The following is a 26,258-nucleotide window of genomic DNA, read 5'->3' as shown; positions in this document are numbered from 1 at the left end:
AATTAATCCTACACATCACAAAAGGAAAGCGTGCGCTTCGCACGAGAAGCTAAAGAACAAAAAAACTTAACGCAGGAAACATAGAAGCTAAACACTTAGCATGGACTATGGCATGGAACAAACAAGATTTACTTGGCAAGGCATGAGGTAAACAAACAGCATAAACTATGGCATTGCAAGAAACAAACAATGACGCCAGGACGACTGACTGGCAAAGACAGGCTTAAATAATGTCTCTTGATTAGAGCCAGGTGAGCGTCCCGAACACCAGCGGCAGGTGAAAATCATAAGTAGCCGTGGCAACCAAACCAAACTCAGGTGTCAAACAGGAACTAAAATAGTCCAAAACTAACAGAACATAACAAAAACATGATCCGGCCCACGGATTGTGACAGGTTTGTGAATAGGAGATATGTTTTAAACTTCCTATTGACTTTAGCAATGTTACTTTAACTGCAACAGCAGGAAATAAGACTGCTTCACAGCCTATAGACCCACACTAGTAAATATATAAAAGCCCACAACAGGATGAAAGTACAATGATATAAACCTCCATATTTTATGATTGTTATTTGTACTAGTGGACATTTGATCAACTCCTTGAAAAATTCTACAAAATAAAGTTGAATGTTTTTCCCATGACTAGATATGAATAAAAACTCTTAACATAACGTCGGTTGTCATAATGCAGTCCTTCTCAAATAGTTGAGCGGGCATGCTTATTTTCGACTTACCAGAATACGGTGAAGTGTATGTAGCACATAGCTTAGTGGGATATGAGGAAAGACCGGTCTGTTGTTCCCTTCAATGTTAATCAGCTTACAATGTTATGCAGAGGTATAGTTAACTTAAATATATAGACAAATTATACTACTTATGGTCATGATGGAGAGTGGGGGGGCGCACAAAATATTTTCTTATACCTAGGGGGCTTAATAGAAAATGTTTGCGAAGCACTGTCATAATGCATGGTTAAAATGACCCAGTACAATCATATTTGTGTGTAATCAAATACAAAACAATATGATTACTTTACAAACCTTTGCACGATAAAGCTCCAACTCATTGTCAGTAATCCTCCATGGTTCACTGTTTTTCAGATGCTCAGCTGCCTCCTGCTCCATGTCGTCTTCTTTCAACCGATAGGGCTCAATCAGCTCCTCAAAGGCCGCCACGCTGCACAACAGAGAGAAAAGCCCCACGCTTTACAAAATAATACAAGCTACAGCGACGAGAAATCATTTCATGAACAAAGACAGAACTTTAACGTGATGAGCACCAGAGACCATCAACTTTAGTAGGACCGCCATAATGTAATTAAACTAAACTAAATTTAAGGTTGGCAACACAGTGGCGTACACCCAAGCGGTAAAGAAAATGTATTCATTAACTACAAACAATTGTCAGGTTTTATTGCATCGGACTACTTGTGATTAAAAAAAATTCAAAGCCTAGTCATAACAATTGAAACAAACTAAATAATCTACATAGCACATTACGTATGAAACATTGTGCAGACACGACATTGTCAGCTTGCTTGTGAAGTGTGATTCTAGACTACTCAATGGAATGTTAACTCTGTGAATTGATGCTATTCAAACAACTGAAATATGAGTCAAACAAACTCCTCTTTTATTTGGAGTTTAGCTGAACATGCTGCACTAAAACATGACTATATGTAAAATATTAGAAAATACTTACTGTTCCTTTTTGGGCTTAGTGTTTATATCTCCCAGCACAGTGATGTCCGAGAAGTCTATCCTGAATTTGCTCAACAGAGTTGCCATTCTGTAAAGGAAATACAAGAGCGTAAGAGTCTTTGAGGTGAATTTTGCAAACCAACTGCAACTCAAATCGAACTTGAAGTCAGTGTATGATAATTAGTGCTGTCAATTTAAAATGTTTAAATCAGATTAAACAGAGGATTGTTCGAGATTAATTTCAATTAATCACAATTAAATATGATTCATTTTTAATGTATATTAATTTGGTTTTCATTTTGCACGGGCAAAGAGACACAAGAAAATGTAACCGCACTTATGGTTATTATAAACACAAACGCCAGGAAATACTTAATACAAAAATACGCTGGTTTTCGCACATTTTTTATTTTAATTTTAATTACTCCGGCTTCCTCCCACCTCCAAAAACATGCACCTGGGGATAGGTTGATTGGCAACACTAAATTGTCCCTAGTGTGTGAATGTGAGTGTGAATGTTGTCTGTCTATCTGTGTTGGCCCTGCGATGAGGTGGCGACTTGTCCAGGGTGTACCCCGCCTTCCGCCCGAATGCAGCTGAGATAGGCTCCAGCACCCCCTGCAACCCCGAAAGGGACAAGCGGTAGAAAATGGATGGATGGATAATCTCAACGAGAAGATAAACATCCCATTGTGTTGTGATGCGTCTGCTTAAAATGAACAAAATAGATGTGCCTGTTACTACATTATGTACATACTTACATCATGTATGTAAACTGATAATAGAGGTTTTTTAGAGCACTTTATAGAAAGAATAGCAAATCCCATTACCTCCATTGTTAGCTTGCTGGAGTTTATTTACCAATTAGAATGTATATAAAAGAAAAACATGTGTTCTTGTCTCACATACGGATTGTGAGTGATAAACAAAATTGTAAAAAAGTGCAGTTCCCCTTTACTACAGAGTGGCATTATGGTCCTTTTATCCTCATCGCGAAGGATGTTTACAGGCGTCTCAATTGAAGTGATCAAAATAGATTTGATAGCTTTCTGGAAGTTAATTTTATCATTTTATTGCATGTAGTGTAGATTGCATCCAAACTTCAAGTGCAATATAATGTTTCACCTACAGGGTCACTGGACTTATTCCAGCCTCAGGGGCGAGTAAGAACAAAAGGTCAGAAACTAGTTCCCAATTTTATTTTCCATCCATCCATTTTCTACCGCTTGTCCCTCTCGAGGTCTTTTATTATATACAATTGTTTGATCATAACCAAGTCAGTAGTACACAATAACTAAACAAAAACAACTATAATTATTTTAAATGCTTTGGTTTTTGCCCTTAAAGCCAACCTGTGTCCAGGGCATTATTACCAGAGTTTGTAAACGTGAACAAAAACGACCAAAAAATTATTTTGAGATAATGCAAATAGTGATCTAATACGACTGAGTGATGTTGACGGTATATGGTTTAGCTGGCAAAAGACCTTTTAATACTATCGTCATATCATAATCATGCATTTTACATGACACATTCCGTGTCCCGCAGAACTGACAGCAGCAAGCAAATGGAGGCGTTCACAACGCCATGTCGCATACTAATGTCCAATCACAGTACAAAGCTAAAATCTAAATCACTAATCTTTGTCTACATGGCGGCTTCTTACGTGTATCACTATCTCTGGGGGACTAGAGGATAAGGAATAGCTAAAACTGCTACACTAAACACTTTAGGAGGATACAAACAAAGTATAGAAAACCTCTAAGATATACAGTAGCTCTTGAATGTAAACAAGGGTGGATGGATCGACACAAATATCAACAGTAATGATACAAAGTGAAGTATATTGTTTTTGTTATTGTTTACAAACTGTGCCAAAAAGTGCCAATTGTAGACTTTACTTTGGTTTAAATATATTGCATTATTGACTTTATTATGAATTCCGTTTGTAAAAAATGGGATTAAGAAATAATTATATTTTATTGAAATTGTTATATCGCCTCCGGTGTTTCTGTCTGATTATAATAGTGATCAAAAATGTAATCATTCAATGATCCTAAACATTTGAAGTATCAGTATCAGCATTTGTATGACCAATGCTCCCACTGTAACTACTTGGTATTGGATACTCAAATTTGATAATACTATTTGTAAGACATTTTGTTTATTTGTCGCAATGGAGGTGACGATAATGATCTAAGCGGACCATCTCCACACTGTGTATGAAGATACAACAGGGTTTCCCCTTAATGATCGTGGCGCACCGCCACGGCAAAATAATAGCCGCCACACCTTAAAGATTTTTTTTTTTTTAACGTGAAAACAAATTAAAATAATTTAATGTATCGTAACCTTTAGAAGAAGTCACACAAAGTCTGACGCAATTTTAAACTTTTATTGCCAATCTTATGCTAACAACCTGCCCAATTCTAACACATATTTCCTCCTGGGCACACACGTCCGTCTCTTTGCTTCCGAAGACACACAACAACACTTCTTCATTCTCTGTTAATCCCCTTCTAGGCACAGTGTGTTTGTGATCATGGGAACATCCATCCATCCATTTTCTACCGCTTGTCCCTTTCGGGATTGCGGGGGGTGCTGGAGCCTATCTCAGCTGCAATAAACATCAAATAAAAACCACACGACCATAAAACGCTACCACCAGCAGGTTGTCACAGTATGAATGGGCACTATTGACTAGTGTTGCACGAAAATTTGGCTGCTGAAAAATGACTTTGACCACCAGAACAGCGCTGCCAAAACAGGATGTCGTGATGACGTAAGCAATTAGAGGACAATGGCGGCTTTTAAGGAAAGAAAGTTCAACTGGCGCAGCAGCACAAAGCAAGTGCGACGTCATGCTCGCTGCAGTTCGCCTCTTTAGTCGCGGACATCGAGGAACAGAAGCAGAATCTCTAAACATGAGTACAGTCTATAATACCACCAGAAAACGATGCTAGATTTGTTGCAAGTCGTTTTTACTACTCAGTGGCCTAGTGGTTAGAGTGTCCGCCCTGAGATCGGTAGGTTGTGAGTTCAAACCCTGGTCGAGTCATACCAAAGACTATTAAAATGGGACCCTTTACCTCCCAGCTTGGCACTCAGCATCAAGGGTTGGAATTGGGGGTTAAATCACCAAAAATGATTCCCGGACACGGCACCGCTGCTGCTCCCCTCACCTCCCAGGGGGTGAACAAGGGGATGGGTCAAATGCAGAGGACAAATTTCACCACACCTAGTGTGTGTGACAATCATTGGTACTTTAACTTTAACTTGTAAAAAAACCAAAAAGTCTCCAGACACTTGAACAATTCTCAACAAAGCACATTGTACAATAAGCAGCAACAATTTAAAAAAAAAAAATGCAGCAAAACAATATAATAAAAAAACTATAGATTTTGTTTTGAAATGTACATATACATTTATTTTTTGCCTTTTTAAAGAAAATCATAAAATAGCAAATTATATAATGACATCATGGTGACCAAGTCCCTACCGCCACAGGTATCTTGGCAATCTAGGGGAAACCCTGTACACAGTTAACGGCCTATGTCGCTGACGCCTATGTCAAGCCCACTCAGCTAGGGGACCAAAACAAGTATCAGCCAGAGGGCATCGGCATTGAAAGGCATTATTAAAGTTAAAGTACCAATGATTGTCACACGCACACTAGGTGTGGTGAAATTAACCTCTGCATTTGACCCATCCCCTTGTTCATCCCCTGGGAGGTGAGGGGAGCAGTGGGCAGCAGCGGTGGCCGCGCCCGGGAATCCTTTTTGGTGATTTAACCCCCAATTCCAACCCTTGATGCTGAGTGCCAAGCAGGGAGGTAATGGGTCCCATTTTTTTTATAGTCTTTGGTATGACTCGCCCGGAGTTTGAACTCACAACCTACCGATCTCAGGGCGGACACTCTAACCACTAGGCTACTGAGTAGGTGTGAGCAGCCCTGAGTGATCACATACATTTTTAGGAAATCGGCCTATACTGCTTAGCTGGGCAATTGATCAGCGCATCGCTACCATCATGTTCAACTTAGCAAAACAATGTTTTATTTTTCCTTAAACATTTATCCACAGTAATGTGGACCGTGTGGAGTTTGCATGTTCTCCCCGTGACTGCGTGGGTTCCCTCCGGGTACTCCGGCTTCCTCCCACCTTCAAAGACATGCCCCTGGGGATAGGTTGATTGGCAACACTAAATTCATTTTACACGGGCAAAGAGACACAAGAAAATTTAACCGCACTTATGGTTATTATAAGCACAAACGCCGGGAAATACTTAATACAAAAATATGCTGGTTTTTGCACATTTTTATTTTAATTACTCCGGCTTCCTACCACCTCCAAAAACATGCACCTGGGGATAGGTTGATTGGCAACACTAAATTGTCCCTAGTGTGTGAATGTGAGTGTGAATGTTGTCTGTCTATCTGAATTGGTCCTGTGATGAGCTGGCGACTTGTCCAGGGTATACCCCGCCTTCCGCCCGAATGCAGCTGAGATAGGCTACGGCACCCCCCGCGACAAGCGGTAGAAAATGGCTGGATGGATGGAATGTGGACTGGTTACTTATTTTGTGTTATTAACGTGCTATTTCAAGCTGGAACTACTTCAGTGAAAAGAAAAGTACTTCTCGCAGGCGTATATAATACCATATGTTGGACGACTGTTCCCTCATGTTTTTTTGTCTTCAAATTTCCCATCGAGAGGGCCAACATGCTGTACAGCGTCTACCATATTGACTTAAGCCTATCATTCCCCATCGACTGCCCATTTGTCCATGCGCAGCTGTAAAACTACTAGGACAAACTACTTGAAATGTGTTGCCAAAGATGTTTCAGGGATTTTGAGTCATTCTGCACTACTGATGGTTTCTGTGCGTTAAACTTTTTAGACAAATTATAATGATGATGGTTTCAACTGCATTAAAGCAATAATTCCGACAGCTAATTATAGTCACCATTTACCTTCTCCTGATTGGCCACATTTTATTTACATTTAATTCCACAAATTCATAATGAGATTGCAAAATGCAATCATGTTGCAAAGGGTATACATTTCATCCAAGAGGGGGCACACTACAGTGGATTACCCTGCAGTTGAGTTCGGACACACACCATTAGGCTTTACAATCATATCAAGTGATGAAAACTTGTTGAGTGGAGTTATGACAGTTCTACATTTACGCCCATTAGGGGCACTGATTCTCAAATCAAGCTTAGATGATATCTGAGTATCTGGAATGTCATTGTAACATCTTTCTTCAAGCAGTGCAAATTAACTGACATTGAAATGTATTATGGTGGTGTGTAGAAGATTTTAGACAATTCCCAAAACATTTCAGCTTCTAAGAATATTTAGAAATGTGGCCAAAGTGAAGGTAAGTAACATGGCACGATATATAAAAAAATGCTTTCCCTTCAGAAAACTGAGAAAAGACAAGTGTGTGCAGCTTTAGAAAAAAAATGTGCCAGCACTTATTTTATCACACAAAAAGGCAGCAGCTGTAGCTGACAACAAGAAACGCAGCGGTGGTGGCGTTCGTGTGTGTGTGTGTGTGTGATTGTGAGTGCGTGCGTGCATTAAGGGTGGTATAAGCTGAAAAAAAGCAATGCAACCATACAGGGTAAAGGTCAGCTCTTATGTCGCAAGCTTAATGCTAACATACAATGGAGATATACTGTACATAGAAAGGCTAACGACATCAGTCGTTTAAACTTGTACAAATGTTTAACAAATGAGAATTTAACAGAACAAAATTTATATAAAACAGCAAATGCATAGTCACCAAACTGCGTGGAAACAAATATTGATCGCTAACTTTGTAGTACTAGGCCATGTTTTTTGTTTTGTTTTTTTAAATCGCGTTTGGTTTTTTTAACATAGGAGGTAGAGAACATTTTCTTTTAAGAGTGCACTGCACATTGATCTTAATGTATATTTACTAACCCAATATAAAATATTAATTTCAACTATTTCAAAGATTTTTTTTGTTGCCTGTCCCTGCTTCCTAAAATTAGACTATCATGAAATGTGATCAATTAAATCCTTCAGAAATGTATTTACTTTTTTTTTTTAAACTTATTTGTGTTGTACATTAAGTAAAATTTCCTCCCCCAAACATTTTTCCTAAAATTCACACTTTTGTCATGTCCTCAGGATTTCACTCAGTCATGTTACCCTAACATATTATCCTCTGAATAAAAAGTCACATGGTCCACAGGAAGTTGCATCAATCGGATCCTCCGCATACCATGGGAAAACCAAAATAGGTTAACTGATTTATTAAAATCTCAGCACAGTCCTGCCGCCTAAACTATTATTATTTAAACTAAAATGTTGAATCATTGTAATGTGCTTAGTGTCAACATGCTATTAACATGAATGCCATGTGGCTATATGTCATGTAATTTCTGCTAAAAACTCACTCATGTTACTTTCAGGCCTGGTACTCAAATGGTTCATATTTGCCTTAGAAACCTTGAAAGAAAGAAATATAGTTGCCTGAAATAGGCCAATACACTTTATCAGCAGTTCAACATGTGTATCATCAGATTTAGAGTAAAACATTTTTTTTTTTTTTTAAATATAAATTTAAGTTGATTTTGAGAGTTACAAAAGTCAGCAATTTGGTGGAATGGCCTAATTCTTTTTACATCATCTAATCTTATCACCATCTTTTTTCTCCTAGACTTTAAAAGGGAACTGCACTTTTTTTGGAATTTTCCCTATCGTTCACAATCATTATAAGACAACACCACACACGTCGTTTTTTGGGGGATTTTAAAGAGGATAAAAATTGCTTGGAAGATGTGGCTAATGGGACTCACAGTTGTAGCCTTCAAAGCCCTCGAAAACAACTTCAAAACCCTCCAGCAAAGTTTTAAATACACACTGCAAGTCTATATATAATGTAGTATAACAGACACGTTCATAACAATATGTAATACGTTCAATATTTACGGTATTTTGATTATTTTAATCATTTACGGGATTTATTTCTTTCGCGCATTGATTTCTGTTTCCATAGCAGCGAACGTCTGACTTCTGGCAACAACTGTTTGTTCCTACTTCCGGAATCAAATATGCGTGTCTGTCCCAATCATGGCAGACATGGTAACCAACAAAGACGACTATTTTTGTTGACAAATGAGGTTTCACAACCTTATGTTTTTTAAGCTAAATATATTGAGAGTAAATAACTCCTTATTGAAGCGAGCACAAAGAAGAGGGTGAAACGTTGGCGCAGACGGAAGCCGAGAGAGTGAGGTGAAAGTCACTTGAAGCTGAAAACGTGGATTTTGGAGCAAAGCTATTTCGACATAAATGGCGTGCTTACCCAAAATCAACAGGAAACGTCCCGGGCCAGCTGGACCAGACAAACAACTGTCCATCGAGTGAGTTACACTTTATATTGATCTTGATACATGCAGCACATCATGCGTGTCATTACAACTACAGTACATACGCTCTGTGGCTAGTTCTGTGTAGAAACAAAACATGAAATGTGGGCTAATACTTAACAGACACTGTAATATGATTGCTCATGTTTTTCAGTCAGTACAGATTGGTGTCTTATCGCACTGTGTTGTGCAGTATAAACTCAAACGCGTTTCGTAATGACATAGAAGCTAGCTTATCTCTTGCCGTAGTTAGCTTTTACCGCTTATACGAAGCGATGTGTTACTATGACAGAAAAAGAGTTTCTCAGTGTTCTCATGAAGTATCATTGACGGTTTTTGAATGCATTTTCAAAGTGATGTGGAGGTAGAAATGATTGCCACCATTAGCTGCATTGCTAGCCACCTAGAACGAGCCGATTTTCATATGTTAGAATGCAAAAGAAAGAAAAAAACCTTTTGTCTTTTTGTCTCCCATAATGATTGTGGAAAAATAAGCAAAATTCGCAAAAAAGTGCAGGTCCCTTTAACATTATGAAAAAACCTTTGCAGTACTTACGCTCTGCGGTCATGGTCTATTCTGTTGATCTTGCCTCCAATGAAAACACGAATCTTGCAATCCTTCCATCGCTTTTTGTTGGTCAACAGATAGGGGATGAGCAGTGTCAAACCTGCAGGGGAAAAAAAGAGCTAATAGTCTTATTCTTGATTATTTGTATTTGTTAAAATAAACATTTTGTTAAATTTGAAGATTGGCTACAAACAAAACATCTTTGCGCAATTGAGAAATGGATATAAACGTGTTATGCATTTGAAATATTTTGTTAGTTACCTGGATACCAGGGACAATAGTTATTTCTCAGGCTTGGGATCACGACTCATTACTCAAAATGCTTAAAATCTGTTACAAAATACAAATGTACCTTCCTTTTTTCTTCACCATAAAACACTTAGCTGCTTTAACAGCTATAACTTCTGCCAAAGTCTCAAATGGGGAATTTTTAAATAAGACAGGAATTGCAAATAAAAGTGTAATTGTATAGCAACCTTACATCACTGAAAATTGCATTAAAGTATTGTTTCTTCAAGTACAAAATAACAACAGTAAATATGTAAGCTGTTCTTCTGGAACTCCTATTTTGTCAGCGCAGTCAGACTGGATATAACGCACATCAATTTTGCACCTAGCTTTTCTGTTGCATTTGACACCGCTCCGTGTGGGAAATAAAACACATTTTAAAAAGTGTCTGCTGTCCCTTTTTCAGCGGTGATCTTACAAAACTCTCAGTTACAAATATAATCAATAAAATCAGTCAGATGTTTACTTTGCAAGATCATGATGTAGTATGGTAGTATGGTTGCACGAGCCTAAGCTGTTAAGTACCTCACTTCCTTTTGTTTTGCCCCGGACGGCTTGTTGTTGGCAGCTAACGTTAGCATAGTCAGCATGACGCTGCCGCTGCTCCATGCACAAGACTATATAATGCATTGCGATTCGATAATGCTACAAATGAAAAGATATCCATCCATAATCGATCATATTGATTATTTTACCCAGCCCTAGTTATTTCCTTTTAAACCTTACCTCCATCATCAAACAGCCACCATACATCAACAGTGCCCTTCCCTTGCTTCTTCTGGAACTGCTGGCTGGCCTCCAGCAGTCTCTGGTCACACACATTCAGCGGTACGGTCATGTTCTTCTTATCTGAAGGGATGGTTTCCAAACACCATGTCAAGCACATGCAAACAAAAGAACAGATCAATTAGATGTCAATTAATTTTATTGTTGATATTGTCCTGGAATCTTTAATGCTATTCTTGTATGCTATGATGATGACTGCTTGACCGATGAGCGATCGGCCACGGTTTACATCACTCGTACTGGCTCTGTTGTGCTTAAAAAAGTACTTGGATTTGATTGACTCTTAGTTTTCTGAAAGCAATTTTAAGAACAACAAGAAGCTAAATTTTTCTACTTTAAAGAGCATTTCTTAGATTACCATGATTTTTAAATATTTTATGAATGATTTAGTGGCACAGTACAATTCATAAACAGCGCGAAGAGCTCTTACGTTAACAAGACAAGCCTGCAAACACAAAACAGGAGACACATTTCCATCCTGGAAAAGACTTTCAGACAATGCATCTATTCAAGAGAAGTGACAAATGACTTAAGACATTTTTAAGACATATAGGTGGTCCTCAGGTTACGAACAAGTACCGTTCTTACTGTGATAAGTGACATTTTAGTGTAAGTCGGAATTTATACGTAAACTAAAAAAAAAATCACTGAGAGCAGAGACCTCTTTCATGCCCTATTGCATAATAGTACAGAGTCCTTTTTTTTGTTCCACCCCCAAAACGTAATGTTCCTTATGCCATTTTAGACATTTCTTCTAAGTTTAATTAAAATCTGCCCATAACTGTTTGAGTTATGGCGCTAACTAACATTAGTGAATCAAAGTATAAATGACAAAGCCAAGTCTGTGCATGTTCGTTTTGTTTGTCTGTCACTTGCAAACAAGAGGGTTCACTCTTTGCATCGAACTCAGCTGATGGGCATGTTTGTTCTCTAGCGGAATTAAATAAAGTGATTCATCTTGTCAGTCATTCACTCTGTGTCTCTGTGGGTGGAGGTGGGAATGCTAGCATACAAACACAAAGAGAAGTTCAGTATTGTTGTTCCCAAAAATCTACTAGTTGTTTATTTAATTTCTGACATTTCCTGAAAGGTTAATGAAAATCCACTCACAACTTTTTGGTGTTATGTTGATAACTAACTAACTAACCCTGGTGATAACATACAGTATATCGTCTGGCGAAGGTAATTAACATTTAAGTCACTCACGTTGTACACAGAACACATAAAGGACATTTAAAATATGGTAACAAAATATTAAATCCAAGAATTTAACAACACTAATAAAAATGATCTAAATACAAACTTTTATGGCTGTGTTTGTCTTGCACACTAGAATGGACATTGCAAGGAATGACAAACAGGCTTATTGGGAGGAGGAATGGTTATTACTGTTCATTTCATAGTAGAAGATCCTTTATGATGGTTGCAGCATTGGACCAGGCATTCAGCCAAATTTCACTGTTTTTACCTTTCCTTTCTTTTTCACTCTACTACCAGAGGCGTCTGCTCTAAAAAGAGCATTGTCCTTCCTCAGTGTTGCGACACAAGGTTACGTATTACTCCACCTACATCCTCTTCAGCCGCGCAACTAGTTCTTTTTTTGGTATCGGGGCAGTTTAATTAACATGAGTACGTTGTAGTGTTGTCCCAATACCAATATTTTGGTACTGGTACCAAAATTATTTCGATACTTTTCTAAATAAAGGGGACCACAAAAAATTGCATTATTGGCTTTATGTTAACCAAAAAATCTTAGGGTACATTAAACATATGTTTCTTATTGCAAGTTTGTCCTTAAATAAAATTGTGAACATACCTGTACTAGACAACTTGTCTTTTATTAGTAAGTAAGCAAACAAAGGCTCCTAATTTAGTCTGCTGACATGCAGTAACATATTGTGAGTAACATATTGTGTCATTTTGCATTCTATTATTTTGTCAAAATTATTAAGGACAAGTGGTAGAAAATGAATTATTAATCTACTTGTTCATTTACTGTTAATATCGGCTTACATTCTCTTTTAACATGTTCTATCTACACTTCTGTTAAAATGTAATAATAATGTATTATTCTGTTGTTTGGATGCTTTACATTAGTTTTGGATGATACCACAAATTTGGATGGCCATGGACTGGTACTTTTCAGAGGCGGTATAGTACCGAATATGATTCACTGGTATCGCGGTACTATACTAATATCGGTATACCGTACAACTCTAGTACGTTGGTAACCATAAAAACTCGTAAAACGAGGACCACCTGTAAAACGTTGCGATCAGAAGTCTCCATACACATCATGAAATTTAGCATGAATTAAATGAGTTTCGGGCTCATCATGATTTATTTGACCTCTTGGTTTTTCAGGGTGATATGATGACACCTTCAGTGATTTATCAAAAACAACAAACATGACATTCATACCCATGATAAGTGAATGGAAACTTGTGACCGCAACTGCAAATTTTGGCACACACTTCAAACATAAAAAATAGGTTAGGTTTTTGGCACTGCAACACACAAGTCAAGAGGCCGTGCTTGAGCTAGAAACTGGATAGCGGGAGAAGACACAGTATTAAAACACAGCCAGTTGCTTGTTAGGTGGAAACAACAAATGACAGCAGAGATAAGACAATATAAGGTAATCAAAAAGGTACTTAAAGGAAAAGTTGTTAAGTATGAAGGAAGGAAACACAGAGACGGTATAGTACAAACACTAAAAAAACGAGGAAGCACTATGCTGAGAAAGAGAGAGCAAGATTCAAAGCAACCCATTTAAATAAATATCCTGCCTTTTTTCAACAGGGGCTGGGTTGGAGTTTTGCCATCATCGTCATCATCTGGAAAATGTGAGACAAAAAAAAGAGAAAAATGAAAAATATAAAAAGCAAAAATGTGCTAAACTGATCACACTAGTAAAATGTTAAATAAATACATTGATACAGTTCCAGTCATTTGAAAGAGAACATACATTATCAAGTGTTTGTGTGAAAAAGGATTTTAAAAATCCTTACAAGCCATGTTCCCCCTAATTATTCATGTGTGTGCGCAAACACACATACTCCCTTGACCATTCTTTGGACCACATTTAAACATCAGACGACAGACGTGCACACTGTGGCCACACCAGTATTACACCAGTCCTTAAGCTGACATCATAACAAGTTTACTGGACTTTTAAAAGTATCAAAAACAGATTTTTTTATGTTTTGCAAGCACAAACATAATTTTTTCTTACATAAATTAAACGCAAGCAAAATACAATATGATATAATATAATAGCATAATGTAGGCCTATTTATATTTTACAGATCAAAATGAGTTCACCTTAAAAAATTTACATTTTGCACAATGAGTTGTGTGCTGTAGCACAAGTGTACATTCCTGTAACTTTTTGTCTGCAAAATATACCATTACACAGTTTGTATTATCATTTTTGTAATTAAAAGCAAAAGACAAATGAACATTCTTAACAAATAACAGTTGAATAAGCGCACATCTGTTTGGGGAGTGTGGAGAGCTAACCTGCAAAACAGCAGCACTCATAACACACTGTTAAAATCTAGCATCTATTTCTGGTCTTAAATAGTGTACTCGTGTTGAAAGACTCTCTTTAGATAATGTTGCGCCATGTCCGTGACGAAAATCAAGCATGACGTCACACTTGCTTTGCGTTGCTGGGAGCCTCTCTCATTAAAAGCCGCCAGTGTCATCTTAAATTGTGAAAATCGCTGTCCGCGACCATACCTCGAATATATTAAAGTACGTCCACACGAAAAACCGTCATTTATTAACGCATTTAGGCAACACTGCTTACTTCCTGGATACAGAGTCAGGGCAGCGCTGGCGCATGCGTCGTTCGGCTTGAAGAAACATGGCGTAACAACTGCACAGACTTTGCTACGGAGATTTCCTCTCGGAGTAAACGGAGCAGAGCGCTTGGTTTAATTTCATGTTCCCTCGCTTCATTTCCGTGGAGTCTCGGCGTGCGTTTAAGTGCGCAGTGCTGTTTTTAGATGGCGACAGGTGTGGACAATATTGGAGACAGACGCATTTGTCTCACACTAAAAGTATACAGCGAAGGAGAAAACAATTTGATGTTGCTTTAATTTTCTCAATACAGCGTCCATCAGCTGCTGTGACAGAGTTAATGACGTGAGGAAACATCCTTTATTCAACTGCAACTTTTATCAGTGTTCAAATAACATCAATACTAGTAGCTATAATGTTTTGTCATCTAATCGAATGGAACGCAGGCTGTGAAGGTTGTGTATTAGATGTGAGAGGTATCGCTCCTGTTTATTTTTTTTGGCCAAATTGTTCCACTGAACCTAAAAGGCGCTGTTAGAGAAGAACAAAGCTTGTTTATAAGACTACCGTATCTTCATTAGCCAAACTGCTTTGTGTTTTATATTGATATCAAAAAGTAAATACCATGTTTTTTTACATTACCTGTTTTATTTTTATTTCAAAGTTATTACTTTGAAAACCCATCCATCCATTTTCTACCACTTATTCCCTTCGGGGTGACGGGGGGCGCTGGAGCCTATCTCAGCTACAATCGGGCAGAAGGCGGGGTACACCCTGGACAAGTTGCCACCTCATCACAGGGCCAACACAGATAGACAGACAACATTCACACTCACATTCACACACTAGGGCCAATTTTAGTGTTGCCAATCAACCTATCCCCAGGTGCATGTCTTTGGAGGTGGGAGGAAGCCGGAGTACCCGGAGGGAACCCACGCAGTCACAGGGAGAACATGCAAACTCCACACAGAAATATCCCGAGCCCAGGATTGAACCCAGGACTACTCAGGACTTTCGTATTGTGAGGCAGACGCACTAACCCCTCTGCCACCGTGATGCCCACTTTGAAAGCCATTCGTGTGAAATAGTATTTTGTGAATGTTTTATTGAATATAGTTAATTCCTATAAAACATATTTCTGCTCAAACTCTTAATGGATCTGTCCCGATACAGCATGCACATGTACATATAATTGTACATAACTTAAAAAAATACCTCCCTCTATCAAAATGTAAAAATAGAGATAAAGGCATCATGTAATGAGAAAAAGATGACACGTTGATACTATTAATGAACAAAAAAACTAATATTTGTCTTTACATATATTAATAACGTTTATCTATGGCCTTTTTATTAGACATTACAAATTACATGATGGCGTCACGTTCATACCCCACCCCAACTCTGTTTTACCTAACATAATCAATAATCGTGATTTCAATATTTATAAAAATAATCCTAATTATTATTTTGGCCATAATCGTGCAACACTATGTGTAAGACTAGATCTCATACATGAACACTATTTTTATTTATATAGACAAAAAGTGTAGCTACGTCTTCATCAGGTGCCATCTTTCAAAATTCTTACAATTGTTTTTTTTTATCTATGTTTTTTTTTTCTGCCATATTAATTTGTTTATTATGCTTGTGTCAAGGTCAATGTTTCTTTAATGGCCCCCGAGGTAAAATAGTTGTACAGACATTTGTAATTCAGCGTCAAGACAAAATAAAACAAGTAAACATAATATAAAACATAAAAACATAAAAAAATAAATAAAATAAAAAGATCACCAGTATACAGGCACACTGTACAACAATAACAATATAATACCTAATAAACCAATAAAATCATTGTGATAAAAGTGCTATAGCATAATAAAGAAATAAAATCACCATGTGATAGCCTTATTTAAGCGTGTGATGGCAGCAGGTACAAAAGTATTCTTATATCATTTAGTCCCACAAAGAGAAACAACAAACCGCCAACCAGAGCGAAAGAGCTGGAATTCACTGCGTAAAAGATGATGGGTGCAGTGATGAATAATAGAGCTCGCCCTGCGCTGCAACTGTCTGGCATAGATGTCAGTTAGGTTCCGTTGCGGCTCACCTATAAGCTTTCTAGCCCACTTTACAATTTGATTTAGTGCAGACTTGTTTCTCAAGGACAAACTACCAAACCGTGACACCAGGGAGAAGGACAGAATCGATTCAATATATGCCCGATAAAAGAGTGTCAACATGGTTCTATCTATGTGGAGACGTGACAGTTTCCTCAGGCAATGAAGACGTTGGTGTCCCTTTTTACACACCGCCTCGCAGTTCATCTCAAAGATCAGCTTTGAGTCTATGACCATGTCAAGGTACAGTATCTGTAGCTGTCCACAGTCTACGGTGCATCTACAGGTTGACCTTTGATGACTGTGGTAGGTTTGGCATTGGTGTGGGATCTAAAATCAATAATCATGTCCTTCATTTTAGATATCCATCCATAATTCCATCCATTTTTTACCGCTTTGCCGCCTATCTCAGCTGCATTCGGGTGGTAGGTGGGGTACACCCTGGACAAGTCGCTACCTCTTCGCAGGGCCAACACAGATAGACAGACAGCATTCATATTTACATTCACACACTAGGGCCAATTTAGTGTTGCCAATCAACCTATCCCCAGGTGCATGTCTTTGGAGGTGGGAGGAAGCCAGAGTACCCGGAGGGAACCCGCGCTGTCACGGGGAGAACATGCAAACTCCACACAGAAAGACCCCGAACCTGGGGATCGAACCCAGGACCTTCGTATTGTGAGGTACATGTACTAAACCCTGTGACACCGTGTTGCCTTGTTTTACTGTAAATATGTTGAGCTGTAAAAAGGATTCCTCACACCAGCTGACAAATTCACTAACAACGGGACCATGGCTGGACTCATTTCCGCTAAGAAGACTGACAATGACCGTGTCATCTGCAAATTTCACTAGCGTCCTGTTAGCATGCTTAGTCAGGCACATGTTTGTGTACAGGATAAAAAGAAAGGCTGAAAGCACACATCTTTGAGGTGAGCCAGTTGAAGAGTGTGATAACTCATATACAATACTGTTAACCTTGACTTGTTGGGATTGATTAGTTAAAAAATCTAAAATACAACCAGTCAGATTACAACTCAGATTAAAATCATTGATCAGCCTTTCGGCTAGGGTATGAGGTTGGATAGTGTTAAAAGCAGATGAAAAATCAACAAACAAAAGTCTAGCGTGGGTATTATTTCCCTGTTTAAATAAAATGTTAAGTGTGGTTGAAGCATCCATCACTCCACTGTGTGCCCTATAAGCAAGCAAACTGCATAGGGTCGAGTACATGCTCGATTTCTGTTGTAAAATGAAACTTTACAATTCTTTCAAAACATTTCATCACAAGTGAAGTAAGGGCAACTGGCCTTAAGTCATTCAAGGCAGTAAGTCTGCTGCTTTTAGGGACAGGGATAATCGTGGCATGCTTCCATATACTTGGAACACGCTGTAAGCTAAAAAAAACTGATTAAAAATATAAGAAATTATATAACTTAGTTGCTTTGCGCATGACTTAAGTAAAATACCACTGATTTTATCAGGGCCTGGACATTTGTTAGTCTTCAGTGAAAGTAAACACCTTTCCACTTGACTTTGCTCTATAATGAAGTGGTGATCATCCTTTAGATTTACCGTAATTTCCGGACTATAAGCCGCACCTGACTATAAGCCGCACCAGCTAAATTTAGGGGAAAATACAGATTGCTCCATATATAAGCCGCACCCGACTATAAGCCGCAGGGTTTTGATGTGTAATTAGCGTAGTATATAGGGGTTCCTGCTACCACGGAGGGGATTGTCGGAACAGAGATGACTGTTTGGGAACGCAAAGCGTCCCATTTATTAACTATAAATCTTTCAATCATTCAATCAAACTTTCACATCTTTGACATGGCGAACAGCATTCGTGCAGAGTACAAATAATACAACGGTGCAAAGTAAAACAAAGTGCTCGCATGTACGTTATCAAAATAACCAGCCTACCGGTATATGAAAAGTCAGTCTTTAATCATTGTGTCATCGTCTTCCTCCTGCGTACTAAAACCACCGAAATCCTCTTCGTCGGTGTCGGAGAAGAACAGGCCGTATATAAGCCGCACCGTTGTATAAGCCGCAGGGACCAGAACGAGGGGGAAAAGTAGCGGCTTATAGTCCGGAAATTACGGTAGTCCCAAATCCTCAATTTTGTCATTAAAATCTTGCTGCTGGTCAAATCTCAAATAAAATGTATGAAGAGCATTAGCCACCAAATCAATGTTAGATCCGTAGCCCTCTATCATAATGTTGCTTTTACTCTTACTTTGATGAATGCCAGCAATTGTTGTCATACCCGACCAAGCTGAAGCAAGGTTCCCTGCCGCCAATTTATTCTAAATTTTTGTTTTATAATTTTGTTTAGCCCTTAATGTTTCAACTTTCAGTTCCGTTTTTGCTGCCTCTATAACAGATGCTTCTCATTGACTAAATGCTACTTCCTTCCTCTTAAGATTGGATTTAACTGATTTAGACATCCAAGGTTTAGTATTAGGATAAATCCTAATAGTCTTGGTTGGGATGATCATGTTCTCGCAGAAGGAAATATAAGAGCAGGTGACATCAGAGAGTTCATCAATGTCCTTATAAGAGTCAGAGAACACATCCCACATGGTGCAGTCAAAACAACCCTGCAGACAAGCAGTGGAATCCTCAGACCATATTTTAACTTCTTTGTTCTGGATTTTTTCTTTCTTTAATACTGTTTTATATGTTGGGAGGAGCATCACACAGTTATGATCTGCATACCCTAAGGGAGGCAGGGGGATGGATTTATATGCATCTTTTACTGTGCCATAAAAGAGATCTAATGACTTGTTCTGTCTGGTTGGACAAGTTACATATTGATAAAAACAGACAGGGATTTCTTTAGGGACACATGATTAAAATCACCCAGCATAAAATTAGGTGCTTTAGGCAAGAGAGACTGCAGTTTTTGTACTATGTCCACTATAATACTTGTGGCTTTGGTAGGGTGAATTTACACTGTTGTTAAAACTATTTGTGGAAACTCTCGGGGTAAATAAAATGGACCAAGCGACACCATCAGAAGTTCTACATCAGGTGTGCACAGTCTTTCTCTGACAGTGACAGCACTGCAGTAACGCTTGTTGACATAGATACACACGCCCCCTGTGCAGGATTTCCCGTTTGCTTGTGGGTCATGATCCAAGCGAAATGGAATGCCAAATCCATCTATGATCACATCATTGTCCGAATGGTCCACGGTAAGCCATGTCTTTGTGAATGCCATAACACAGCAGTCCCTTTAGTCCTGGAAGAAGCGAGTGTTTCCTTTAAAGCTCATCAAGTTAATTTCGCAAGGACTGGACGTTCCCCATAACTAGGGGCGGCAAGTTTCCTCATTTGCAGTTTGAAAACTCCTCTTTTGCCACACTTCCGTTTATTAAAGTACTTGTTGCTCAGATTATTTAAATCCTTTCGGATAAAATCAGGCAGCTGGACGTCCAGCGTGATTTGATTCAGGTTATTGAGATGCAATAGCAGGTCCAGAGTGTAATGGATTCTCGGAGGTGGAAGTGACACCCCGCTGCAATGTCCACAAAACAGCGAAAAGTAGGAGCTCTATTGTTCCGGATGTACAGTACAATGACTAAAAACACTTATCATTTAAGATCAAAAGAAATCAGGCATAAAAATACGCACAGATTCACTCAACAAACATAGCAAGACGGTGAAAAACACATCTGTCGGTCGCTGCACGTGCATGCGCCCAATGCACATTAATGTGTACTTGACGTCCATGAAACAGTGTTTTTATCTACAATAATGTTTCTTCTACAAAGGAACTTGGTTAAAATATTTCAGTACTTTTTGAAAATTTTGAGCACATTTAAAAATACCGCGATAATAATGATAACCGTGATCATTTTGGTCACAATAACCGTGATAAGAATTTTTTCATACCGTGACATCTCTAGTGGCTAATATAAAGCCGTACATTGAGGAGAAACCCTAAATGTAGTTTAAACCGGATGTATAGCGTAGCGCTTCTATTTTGAAGCCGGAAAAGTGAGTGATTGTGTTGATAAAGTGTCTTGACATGTTTTAATGTCGGATTGACATTTAACAATGCAAAAGAAAATTGATTTAACAAATAAGAATCAAAAGAAGAAAGTTAATTTGCAGTTCAAATCACACTTATAATTTTTTAATAGAGGGGATGACTTCTAGGACAGCCAAAAGCTACTTTCCTTACTGAGGAGTTGGCACCACTTGATGGTCTCTGCTGTGCAGTTTGTTCCCTCAACAGAAGACCAGCTGACCGCCTGTGAGCGCATTGGAATGGAGGAGAGGCTCGCAGCAGCAACTGTGACTGCACGTTGAAGACAGTACTGCTGCATTTTACAGTCTCCAAGACACAAAAAAGTGTCCAATAACACCGGAAAAAGTTGCCAGATTTGTCGCTTGTAGCTGTTTACAAAAAGCACTGCATGCGGTGGCTGTCCACTTAGAAAATAAATGTTTTGAACTTACATGTATCTGTGGTGAACGCAGGCAAACTGTCACCAGCAAAGTTTTTTGCCCTCTGTTTGCTGTCCATGTAACATTCATGCTAGCGACGGCATCCTCACATTCATGTTTGGCTTTAAAGATGCTATTTAAAATTTGATGTGTGCCGATGATGAGAACCTTTGTTGTTGCAAGACTCACTAATAACCTCATTTTATCAAAAGTTCTGTCAGTTTGTTTTGAATGGCACAGAGCACATCGCATACAAACAGTCTTAGTAGATAATCTGCAACACGCCTACTAATAGTACCTGCAATTTTTTTGTTTGCAAATGCAATTCAGCACTTATTTGGGATGTAGATGAGGCCCTAAGTCTTTGATTTGTGGCACTTTTGAGTTACACAAGGTCTATTTACAGTGGTAGGTCTCCTCGAGACCTGGAGAGGAGTCCGACTTCTATGCAACCATCTTAATATGATAAGTAATTATTGACCTAGAGACACACACTAAACTACTCTAAACAGGACATTTGTCCAAATAAACTGAAATGAATATTTTAAACAATGGTTATGACAAAGTGTGAAAACATTCCCAGGTGTTACCTTTCTGTGTAGCTGGACTGTTCTGGAGGCTTGTGGCTTTGGAGGAAGGCTTCGATGAATCTCCGTCAGAGTCCTTGCTCGTGTCAATAGACACAATCACATCTTTCATTCCAGATGACTTTTCTTGGGAGGACAGCAAATCGTCTGTAAGAAACAAAGTTAAAAGGACACACAATGAGTTATTTCCTAATTCAATCAACCATGTCTGGTTCACACTCCTACTCTACTCAGCCATTCAATTTTGCTGCTTTGATGGGCAGACTGATGTTCAATGTGTATTTGGATACATCAATAAAAATATGTGCTGTGCAGATACATTATTGTCGGAGTGTGTGTGTAAACGTAATACCTTGTCCATGTATATGTGAAACATCCAATCCCTCTTTCAATCGGAGGATAACAGCGCCATACTGGAAGTCAAATGCATCACTGAGAGAGAGAGGAATAAAAAATAAAAACACAAACTCTAATCAGCAAGGGATCCGTTAATGAAAATTAAAAGCGTTTTGGCTGTTCTGATAAAATACGTTTGGTTAAATGACAGAACACAAATGGGCATACTGCCTTAAACATCCATCCATTTTCTACCGCTTGTCCCTTTTGGGGTCGCGGGGGGTGCTGGAGCCGATCTCAGCTGCATTCTAAATGCTCACTACCTATAGTAACATTCCGATTCCTGTATATTTTACACATCACACAGACCACACAGCAAGCAAGCCAGGGGAAAGCTAAAGTGATGGAGCTTTTAAACTATGATAAAGATGAAAGATTTGATCATCAATGAAAATGTACAAATGTACATTACATTCAATTCAACATATAATAGGCTTGAGCCAGGAGGTATATTGTAAAAATGATAAAATAATATAAAATATTATGTTATGAAATATTAGAATCTTTAACTAAAAAAAAGCTCAACTTACTGGATTATACTCATGTACATCTCCACATTCATCATGTCACCATCTCTCCAATCATTCTTGAAGCCCATCACTAGTGTGTTAGGCCTCAGACGACCCAAACCGGCAGCCTTAAGGAGGGAGAAAAATCGAATTTAGAAAATGCCGTCATGTGAGAAGGTGATGCCGGCCATTACTCCACAAAGAAGTTGGAGTATTCATTGCTGTAGAGCTGTGGAAGCGATGGTTACTTTTTGATTTAAAACTGGACATAAACAATTTTTAAAATCTCATACCCCGTTAAAAAGTGTATCATTTATGTGAAATTAATTTAGAGTAAATACACCAAAGACAGGACAGCGACAGTCAGAGATTTAAACAAGACTAAAAGGGCTGTTGGCTACTTGTTCAAAGTAAATTGTTTTAAACCTAAAAATATAACAAGAACACAACCGGCTTAAGTCTTAAGTTACCATTAGTGCTGTAAAAGAACATACATTTTAAAGTTAGATGAAGAAAATTTCCAAGTGAAATACGAATACTTAGTAAAGATCTTAAATGAAGAAATGGAGTAAAGAGAACACATGGACATATAATCATTGAACTCTGTTCAGGAAATGTACTCAATGAGACTGCTGACAAACCCCTTGTTCAAACGACAACAGAAGAAAATGGACGATATTCAAGGCCAATTAGCGACATGAACACACAATATCGAACTTGACAGAAAATATGCTTTGAAAGATTGCCAAAAGGGAACTCACATAATTGCACTAGTCTCATTGTATGTCAATCAATCAATCAAAGTTTACACACAAGCCACAACGACATCCTCGGCTCAGATCCCACATCAGGGCAAGAAAAAAAACCTCAACCCAATGGGATGACAATGAGAAACCTTGGAGGGGGCCGCAGATGTGGGGACACCCCTGGGCGACTGGTGCAATGGACGTTGAGTGGATCTAGCATAATATTGTGAGAGTCTAGTCCATAGTGGATCTAACATAATAGTGTGAGAGTCCAGTCCGTATGTATGTTTTCATTCCATGTTCTGTGTTTTGTACAAGAAAAATGTGCAATAAAAACGAGGCGTGTCTCGATCTGATATTGATATTGGTCCAATATCATCAAAAGTATTGGATGATAGTGGCTTGCATGTAAAATCACATCACAATGTTCTCTATTAAGCACACAAGTAGTTATGTCACGATATGAACATTTCAAATCACGGTTATTTTGAACAAAATTATTATGGTTATCATTATTATTATCGCTGTATTGTTGAAAAAAAGTACTTATACACACTGCAATCTTTTAACCAACTTTTATTTGGAAAAATAAAGAAAAATAAACTGAAAACACAATATATTTTCTTGGCTTAAGAACATTAAATATTGTTCTAACTTCTTAAGAGCCATATAGTTTTTAATACTAAGTTTAAATATGATTACCGCCTTCCATTTTAAATCTGTAACGCAAGCGCTTCCCGGTCCAGGAGTTTATTAAAATGCAGTTTTCAATCACGGTTTTTTGAGTTTCGATTTTTAACATCCTACTACAAAATGATGCAAGTATGTACTATGATTTGTGCTGATATCATATTGGATTAATATTACTATCGGCCAACACTCAAGGCTCCAATATCGGTATCGTATTAGGACACTCCTAATAGAAACTAAAGTGCCAAAAAAAACATTTTTTAATATCTGTATTTTTTTACAATCCATCCATCCATTTCCTACCGCGTGTCCCTCTCGGGGTCTCGGGGGTTGCTGGAGCAGCTTTTTTTGTTACGTCCTCTACTAGCAGAGTCCATGCTGTCTGTATTTGGCGTTTGCAAACAGCTAATAAGATCCATAATACGCTGGCGTTATGTTGGGGACTGTACTGTCTGCGCATCCTCTCTTACCTAGTGTAAATGTAATTTAGTGTTGTACTTGTGAAGGCAGCGCATACTTTTGCACAAAAAGAGCTTGATTGTTTCCCATTGCAAGGAGAACTCACCACCTTGCACTTATAAATGTTAGCTTTTCATTACCTCTTACTTTTAAAAACAGACTTCAAAGTGTGTTTTATAGTGTTAATAACATTGGTGTTATTGCTTTCCACTGAACCCTCAAATGTGCAAGTTTTCTAGACCGGAAGAAGTGCGTGAGTATGTCACATTCATTCATGAATGGCAGAGCGGTGTTCTGTTCAAGACAATGAGCTTGCTGAATGCATTACCAGTGAGGTGTACACTTAGCAGCGAGACACATTAGCTCATATTCCCAACAAGGGTTGGACGGTATACCGGTACTAATAAAGTATTACGGTACTTATCAATTTAAAATGGTACTATATCACCTTTGAACAATACCAGTACCGTGTGGCAGTGACTAGAGAGCAGAGGCACATGATGTTGAGTGTGTCAAAACGCACGCACAAAGGGCATACAGGCAATAACATTGTGGAAAGGAAGAATGGCAAAAAACATGATTTGTACTGGTTAATAAAGAGGGTGCGTGGACCGCAATATGGAGGTATTTGGGCTTCAAAACTAACAATATATGTGATGCTTTAAACAGGGAGGCACCGCGCTGCAAGTGTTGCTTTAAAACACGCCTCGCCAAATGTGGCGATGAGTATTACCACCTTTGCTTCAAAGTTAAGTAAACATTTAAATAATAAACATTCAGATCTGCACAAGGAGTTTTAAAGAGTGATAGGTCATAATGTAGCGTTAACACCTTTCCAGCTGTTCGGCTGCCATGCAGACCGTAGTCGAGGAGCACAGGGCAGACGTTCCCTCCAGGGCCGATGTTTTCTTCGGAGGGAAATGGGTCTGCTAAGCTCCGCTTTCGGGTAAAACTGACGAGGCCGCCGAGTCATGACAATCGCTTTTTTATTGGTTTTGCAGGACACAACAGGACCCGTTCATCATTCTACTGCGCAGTGCATGCGCTCCTTCTCTGCACGTCAGTCAGCCAACACATTGACATTCTCGCAAACACACACTCGCTACTCATAAGTAAACAAGCTCCTCTGTTGTGCACATGTATATATGTAGACGCACACAGCTGCTTGGCTTGATGCCAAATACTAGCAGAACTAAAACTGCCCAATTAGCGTCAACTAATGCAGGTGAAACGACTGAATTTTGTAACAAATACCTACATTTGTGTTTTATCTGCTACATGGCTTATCTTATTTTTCTTACAGCACAGACCAGGAATGGTAGCCATACATCATGAAGCATTTCATTTAATGTCAATAAAGTTTTTTATTATATTCTAACTTAATCCTTGATTATGGGAGACTATATGTAATATGGATAATTGTAAATTGTTCTTTGAGTGCAACAAGAGAAGCCCAATGTGTTTAATGTCTTTTAATTTCTATTTTAACCTTATAAAATTGCAATATGAAACATATGTTTAATGTATTGTAAGATGTTCTAGTATATTGACATTTTTTGTAGTACCCATTATTTTGAAAAGTTTTTAAAAGTATCGAAAAATATCAATATACATTTTGGTACTGGTACCAAATTATTTGTATTGGGACAACCCTATTCTCTACAGAAATATATGCAGAGCAGTAAAGCTGGGAAATTATATGATCGTGATTAATGATCGTGATTCATTTGAGT

General features: G+C 38.4%; 1 protein-coding gene across 2 annotated transcripts in view; it reads right to left on the bottom strand.

Moving 5' to 3' along the window:
* The window catches only part of slc12a2 (solute carrier family 12 member 2), a 111,635-nt gene that overhangs the window by 8,031 nt on the left and 77,346 nt on the right, over positions 1–26,258 (bottom strand). Inside the window, exons 18-25 of one of the 2 annotated variants that reach the window (XM_062031523.1) lie at positions 22,652–22,758; positions 22,078–22,157; positions 21,729–21,872; positions 13,540–13,587; positions 10,691–10,813; positions 9,665–9,776; positions 1,702–1,788; positions 1,041–1,176 (exon numbers count right to left, since the gene is read on the bottom strand). In XM_062031523.1, coding sequence (XP_061887507.1) covers positions 1,041–1,176; positions 1,702–1,788; positions 9,665–9,776; positions 10,691–10,813; positions 13,540–13,587; positions 21,729–21,872; positions 22,078–22,157; positions 22,652–22,758 — 837 coding nt within the window. The remainder of the gene's footprint in view (positions 1–1,040; positions 1,177–1,701; positions 1,789–9,664; positions 9,777–10,690; positions 10,814–13,539; positions 13,588–21,728; positions 21,873–22,077; positions 22,158–22,651; positions 22,759–26,258) is intronic. The other variant, XM_062031524.1, reaches the window with a different exon arrangement.

The sequence above is a fragment of the Entelurus aequoreus genome, linkage group LG21 (assembly GCF_033978785.1).
Source record: "Entelurus aequoreus isolate RoL-2023_Sb linkage group LG21, RoL_Eaeq_v1.1, whole genome shotgun sequence".
In the NCBI taxonomy this organism is placed as follows: Eukaryota; Metazoa; Chordata; class Actinopteri; order Syngnathiformes; family Syngnathidae; genus Entelurus; species Entelurus aequoreus.
The sequence above is the reverse complement of the archived record's forward strand: the minus strand, read 5'-3'. Positions and strand labels throughout refer to the sequence as shown.